At 36.7% G+C, this 6,673-nt stretch overlaps 1 protein-coding gene across 2 annotated transcripts; it reads left to right on the top strand.

The window, feature by feature from the left end:
• The first annotated feature begins 1,033 nt into the window (after positions 1–1,033).
• Positions 1,034–3,118, top strand: LOC115964078 (transcription factor MYB52-like). 2 transcript variants are annotated; one of them, XM_031083383.1, is made up of 3 exons: positions 1,034–1,588; positions 1,851–2,222; positions 2,674–3,118. In XM_031083383.1, the coding sequence occupies exons 1-3, from the start codon at positions 1,474–1,476 to the stop codon at positions 2,847–2,849; spliced, it is 663 nt and encodes a 220-aa protein (XP_030939243.1). In that variant the 5' UTR covers positions 1,034–1,473; the 3' UTR covers positions 2,850–3,118. The 2 variants fall into 2 exon arrangements, with proteins under 2 accessions (XP_030939243.1, XP_030939242.1); XM_031083382.1 differs by having other exon boundaries at positions 1,035–1,588; positions 1,785–2,222.
• The last annotated feature ends 3,555 nt before the right edge of the window (positions 3,119–6,673 follow it).

Genomic DNA, 6,673 nt, shown 5'->3' on the forward strand with positions numbered 1-6,673 from the left:
GGTAAAGAAGATTTTGACAATCCAACTCAACCCATTAACTCCCAAAAACCAACTAAACTCAGTGGGTTGAGTTGGATTGAATCAGTTTTAGTGGATTGGCGGGTTGGTTGCGCCCCCTACATGACATTATTAGATTGGCTCTGATATGGTTAATTTGTAATGACATGAGAAAGCGCTAGCTAGTCACATATGCATTATTAAAACCTATAAGATTAGTCAAATTACAATTGGAACTCATGGTACTACAAAACTCCCAATGATTGGAGCTTGATTTATCGTGACAAATGTTTGTAAAATTATATATTTTTTGTTTTGTGTTTTTTTCTTTGTTTTTAAAGATGGAAAGTTGGTAACAATAATATTGTAACGGATGAAAGAAGGAGGGAGTGGAAATTTTGTGGAAAATTGAACTAACTAGGTGTAGGGCTATTGGATGGATGTGTAATTTCACACGTCTAACAGCAACTACACAACTACGGGAAGACCAGTTATTTGACTGCAAAGAGCAGCTTAAGATATAAATCACGGCAGATGTCCGAATCTCCACGTGCAGTTGTGAGCTTTCTAAGCTAATTTGTTAGTTAGGTACTGAAAGGTGATCAAAACCTAAAACAGCCACACGTAGAACATCACAAGTCTAACAAGAATACCAACCCACCCCCCTTTTTTTTCTATTATTATTATTATGATTATAAACCAAAAAGTTAAAATACGCTCTAATTCTTGTTTTAGATAAGGTTTGGATTAGGGTTAGGGATAGCTAGCTTTTTGTTTACATATAAAGGCAGGCAGTTTATCGTTAATGAAAGAGTAAAAGATTCAATCTATATATATATATATATATATATAACTATAAGAAAACCCCTTTTCCGTTTTTGCCTTAATTAATATTGTTTTTTCTTTAATTAAAAAAGAGTTATATAATAATTTTTTTTAAAAAAAGAAAAAGAAAAAGAAAAAAAAGAGTAGGCTAGGTGGGTTATAAGTAGAAGTTGTAGGTTAGAAACTTGGAGAGACGTTGAAAGCAGAACCAAATTCACACCACCAAGCAACCCCTTTTCTATCTCTTTCTCTCTCACGCACATATATGTTATATTGTATGTATGTATGTTTCTTTGATTACTTATAATAATAATTAAGGCGTTTGTTAGCCAAAACGTTGCATCAATCGCAGGTGCAAAGTCTGTCCCAACTCTCCAACTCTATAACGGAAAACACTACATCGATCTCTCATCTCTACTCTTCTCTTCCCCCATATATTCTCTATTTGTCCTCATTCTTCTTCATATCCCTTGCCTCTGAACTCATCTCTCTCTTATTATTTATGTCTATTAAAGTCTTGACTCTACGTTCTTTAGTTTTTGTCTGATAGAAAGAATTGCTCATCTATCAGCTAGGGTTTTGATCTGCTCTATAATATACAAACTTTGTTCTTTTTTGGTTATATTTATATTCATTTTTATTTAAGATAAGATGTGCACAAGGGGCCATTGGAGACCTGCTGAAGATGAGAAGCTTAGGGAGTTGGTGGAACGCTATGGACCCCACAATTGGAACGCCATAGCTGAAAAACTCCAAGGAAGATCAGGTGATAATTTGACCTAGCTAATCAATTTGTCTCTGTGAAATTTGGTTATTAATTTTGTCTTTGTTATTCAAAACTATTAGCTAGCTAGATAGGGTTTGATATTAACAAAGTATATAATAGTGATTTAAAGCTTTAGTTATATATATATAAATAACTAACATATATAAGTGATGCATGCATGAATTGAATTAATCAGGAAAGAGCTGTAGGTTGAGATGGTTCAATCAGTTGGATCCAAGGATTAACAGAAGCCCTTTTACAGAAGAGGAAGAAGAGAGGCTTTTGGCATCTCACCGGATTCATGGGAACCGATGGGCTGTAATCGCAAGGCTATTCCCTGGTCGCACTGACAACGCAGTGAAGAACCATTGGCATGTCATCATGGCAAGAAGGTGCAGAGAGAGATCTAAACTTTATGCAAAAAGGGCTGCTCAAACATTAATGAATGACCAAAAATCACCTTTAAAGCAAGAGGTCCAGATGATGAACTGTGAGAAAAGAATCACTACTAATGCTTCTTTTGTTGAGAAATGCCGTGAACGATTTCAGTACCCTTTCACATATAATTACTGTCCCCCGTTTCCAAAAGACTTGCTTTCTCAACGTCTAGCTCCTTGTATCAACCCACGTCAAGGTAACTACATCCAAATGATAGCCTCCTAATGTGCCATATAGCTATTAAACACACACACACAAGAGAGATATGGAAAATCTTGTAATTTATATTAGGTCAATATCAAGTTATACTATGTGTATAACTTTTAACTTAATGTTAAACCCCAAAGGGTTGGTCTATTGATATCAAGACCTCATAAGATCCAGAGATTTATGGTTCATAATTCCTAATTACCATCTTAGGTTCATCTCCAAGAGATTTTTTGTTGTAATTACTTGATGTGTGTGTAATGAGAGACTACACAAACTCGGAAGAATGCTAGAAGAGCTCTGAAACACCCATGTAAACAAAATAAAAGAAAAATGTTAATGTTACATAACTTGATAAATATTTATATATTTTCTATTATATGCTACTTGACTCATGTTTATTTATTTATTTATTTATTTTCCTTATGTTCTTATTGCAGAGAAAAAGCAGCCAATTGAGTTTTATGACTTTCTACAAGTAAATACTGAGTCTAATGGTAGTGAAGTGATAGACAATCCAAGAAGAGATGACGAGGAGGTGGATCAGGAAGCCAAGGAACAACAGAGCAAGGCTGTTGTCCCGTTCATAGATTTCTTATCTGCTGGAAGTTCGTAGCATGGTTGTGTTGTCTGAATTATGATCTTGATCGATGACACTTACTGTAAAACAATCACTTACATTTACTTATTCCTAACTAAATACCCCCATCACCCAGATGCATGTTGCAACTGAACTGACAGAATATATTTAAAGAGAGGTGTAGCATGTAGGCATATACTTAGAAGAGTTGAAGCTTTATGTGAAGTGTTTGTATATGACACACTGGAGGAAAGCAGGGATGACTAAACTATATATATGCACCTCTGACCTCCCTGGTTCTTAAATGTTTGATTCTCTTGAATTACATACGGATCTAAAGGGGACAGTATATATTATATATACACATATATTTATTTCTATCTTTGCCAATATACATAGCATGCATGAAGTAAATCTTCTTCTTCTTCTTCTTCTTGCTGAAGAAAGTTTCATATATGCTTACTGCTTCCATAAGCTTAATGCAGATATCATATCATGCACACTTCAATTAAAAACTAGTGAAAAAGGAAAAGAACCTGAAACTAGAGATAAGTGCAGTTGATATGCCTTTCCTTTAAGGTTACCGGCTACATACCCAAAGAAATATTTAATTTCTGCATGTACTTAAGGCTGTTCTATGTATAATAAATTGCTCCATTAATTGGTACCTTGTGGTGTGTGTGCGTTTTATTGCAAGCTCAAAATGGCGTCGAAATGAAGGCTTTAAAAAAAAATATATATATATATATATATATATATATATATATTTTAAATTTCCAGATGTTTTGCCTAACCGAATCTTGCTAGCTAGTTATTTTCCTGGTTTTGTTTATTTATTTATTATCTCTTTCTTTCTTTTTTACTTGAAATGCAAAAGTGACTTTGATATTGAGGCAGGCTAGATGATAAGTTTGGCCCTGTGCCCTTAATTTTATTCTGAAGTCTTTAACTTATCATTTTACAAACTCTAATTTTCCCATTGGTATAGTTTAAGGGTGGAAATTCCTCAAATCTAAGTTATTTGAGTTGTGTCAAGGACTGTGATGTTGTAATATATATAGGCCATTCAGAGTAACTCCAGTAACGGCATCTAGGATGATTTTACCGTCCTATACATTTTGAGAGAATGAATAGTACTCCTTGAAAGGACTTATAACCACCCATTACTGTGTTGAGTTAAATCGTGTCCCTAAACCGATCGACCACTCAAATGGAGCAAAACTATGACTTTTCCTCCTAGTAACATTGAATCAACTTCTGTTGCCAAACTCAATGACGACATGTATCTTAATTCCTATCTAAAAAAATAAAATATGTTTCATAATTTAATCATTTTCACCATGAGCAAAACATGCATAACATCCATTTTATCTTGACAACCTTACATGTTACGTTGCTTCATGCAATATGTTTAACTTCCATGGTGCTTTTAACAACTTAGATTTGTCTTTTAGTTACCAATAAATAGATCTTCTGCCTAGAAATATATAACTTGGGGTCTACTAGAAATATATAACTTGGGGTCTACTTTCCATCATTTGTACTCAACTCAACTCAACTCAACTTAATTGAGGTCTAATCCCAATTAAATTGAGATTTGGTATATGAATACTCTTCAATTAATTGGAGGTTGAAAGCTCAGATTTGTGCTAAAACACAAGAGTTTGTTTAGACCCCCAATTAAAAATTACGGCTAGATTACTTTTACTCTAACTTAAATTAAGTGTGGAACAAGAGTAAATAAGCACAATGAACCGATAACACTATCCTAAGCAATATTCAACAATAAAATGAAAGTTTAAAGAGTAGAGAAGAGAGATGCAAATACAAGATAATACCAAGATGTGTTATCGAAGAGGAAACTGAAGAACTCGGCGAAAAACCTCTCCGCAACCCCGCGACCCTCCAAGTCGAAATCGATCCACTAGAGAATAAATTTGGAGTACGCGAATAACAAAAGACTCTAATTTCGTAGGGTCCTTCCCATGCTGGCCCTAACTTTCCTTAGGACGGGTCCTTTGCTGCCTACGAGACTTTTCTAAGGATGAGGTTGCCTTTGTCAAGTCTTCTCACCCTCACCTTCTTGTTATAGTATTTGACCATTGCTTCCTTGTACTTTGCCATTCATTTCATAGCTTCGTCTCTCACCTCGTTGATCATATCCAAATTGTTGTTAAGTTCTTGCTGGTTCTTCTACTCTTCATAAGTTTTGATCTGGATGCTCGTCAGCCCAACTTCCACTAGTATGATGGCTTTAGTTCCAAACGTCAGTCTGAATGGTGTTTCCCCCATTGGCACTCTTGTGGTTGTCTTGTACACCCATAAAACGTTAGGCAGTTCTTTAGGCCATGCACTCTTTGTCTCTTCAAGATGAGTTTTGATAATTTTCAGTAGGCTTCTATTTGGCACTTTCGTTTGACCATTAGCCTGGGGGTGTCTTAGGGAAGAGTAGTGATTCTTGATGCCTAAGTCTTGGCAAAATTTTCGAAACTTGGGACTGTCAAACTACCTCCTATTGTTCAATATGATTACGTTAGGAATCCCGAATTTGCAGATTATGTTCTTCTATATGAAACTGGTGATCTTGGCTTTTGTGATCATCGCTGCTGGCTCAGCTTCCACCCATTTTGTGAAGTAATCGATTGTGAAGATGAGGAACTTAAACTGCTTCCTTCCTATAGGGAGTGGTACTATTATGTCGATCCCCCCATTGGGCGAAAGGTCAAGGTGCAGTTATCGACGTCATTGGCTCTCCTGGTTGCATTTGGACATTCGCAAAGCGTTGGCATTGGTTGCATGTTCTGACGAGGTTATGTGTGTCCTTCTGTAGTGTTGGCTAGTAATAATCTGCTCTAAGTGCTTTTCCTGCCAGAGACCTTGCTCCTGCGTGTTTACTGTAGACTCCATGTATCTCTCGCAGTACATAGTCAGCATCTTCCTTGTTAGCACATCGGAGATAAGGGAGGGAGTGTCCTCGTCTGTATAAGAAATCGTCAATAATGACGAAGCGAGTAGCTTTGATTTGTACCTTTTGTGCTTCATTCCTATCTTTTGGGAGCCATCCTTCTTTTAAGTAACGAACGATGGGGGTCATCTATTCACCTTGCTCTTATACCCTTATCACCTACTCTTCTTTCACGCTAAGTTGTCCCCTTGTTTCCATATATAATTCAAGAGATAGGCCGTGGTCATTTGACGAGGCTAGTCGTGGCAAGAAATTTGCTTTAGCATTATTTGCTCGAGAGATTTATTGGAAATCGATCTTCAGATAATTTTGCATTCTTTCTTCCTTTGCTTCATGATCTCCTCTTACCTAGCCAACTACATATTCTGATTCCTTCTAAAAACGCTTCATATTTGGCTTCATTGTTTATTGATGGGAACTGCAATCTAACCACGTATTTCAGGATTTCTCCCTCTGGTGATATGAGGATTACACCTGCTCCTCCAACTTTCTTAGTGGAGGACCCATCTATTTGGACCGTCCATATTGTCTTTTGGGGCTCTTTTTCTTCTTGAGGGTAAGTGAACTCTGCAATGAAATCAGTGAGGACCTAGGCTTTGATTACAACATGGGGCAGATATTTTATATCGAATTGGCCAAGTTCTATGGCCCATTGGACGAGGCACCTTGTTGCATCTATCTTGTTCATTGTCTTCCTTATCGGTTGGTCTATCATGACGACGATGGGATGCGCCTGAAAGTGGTGGCGTAGTTTTCTGGAGGCAACTACTAAGGTGAAGGCAATCTTCTCTAGCCTTGGGTAGTTCGCTTCAGCTTCTTGGAATGCTTGGTTGGTATAGTACACCGGTCTCTACACATCCTCCTTTTCTTTGATCAGTGCTGAGCTTATTGCTAT

Source organism: Quercus lobata, chromosome 10 (assembly GCF_001633185.2).
Source record: "Quercus lobata isolate SW786 chromosome 10, ValleyOak3.0 Primary Assembly, whole genome shotgun sequence".
NCBI classification, from domain to species: Eukaryota; Viridiplantae; Streptophyta; class Magnoliopsida; order Fagales; family Fagaceae; genus Quercus; species Quercus lobata.

What these genes read in the sequence shown, in the direction of transcription:
- LOC115964078 (XM_031083382.1), top strand. Translation starts at nt 1,474, where the DNA reads ATGTGCACAAGGGGCCATTGGAGACCTGCTGAAGATGAGAAGCTTAGG. An exon ending in AAAACTCCAAGGAAGATCAG is followed by an intron (nt 1,589 to 1,784) that starts GTGATAATTTGA and finishes TGAATTAATCAG; the next exon opens with GAAAGAGCTGTAGGTTGAGA. An exon ending in TTGTATCAACCCACGTCAAG is followed by an intron (nt 2,223 to 2,673) that starts GTAACTACATCC and finishes TTCTTATTGCAG; the next exon opens with AGAAAAAGCAGCCAATTGAG.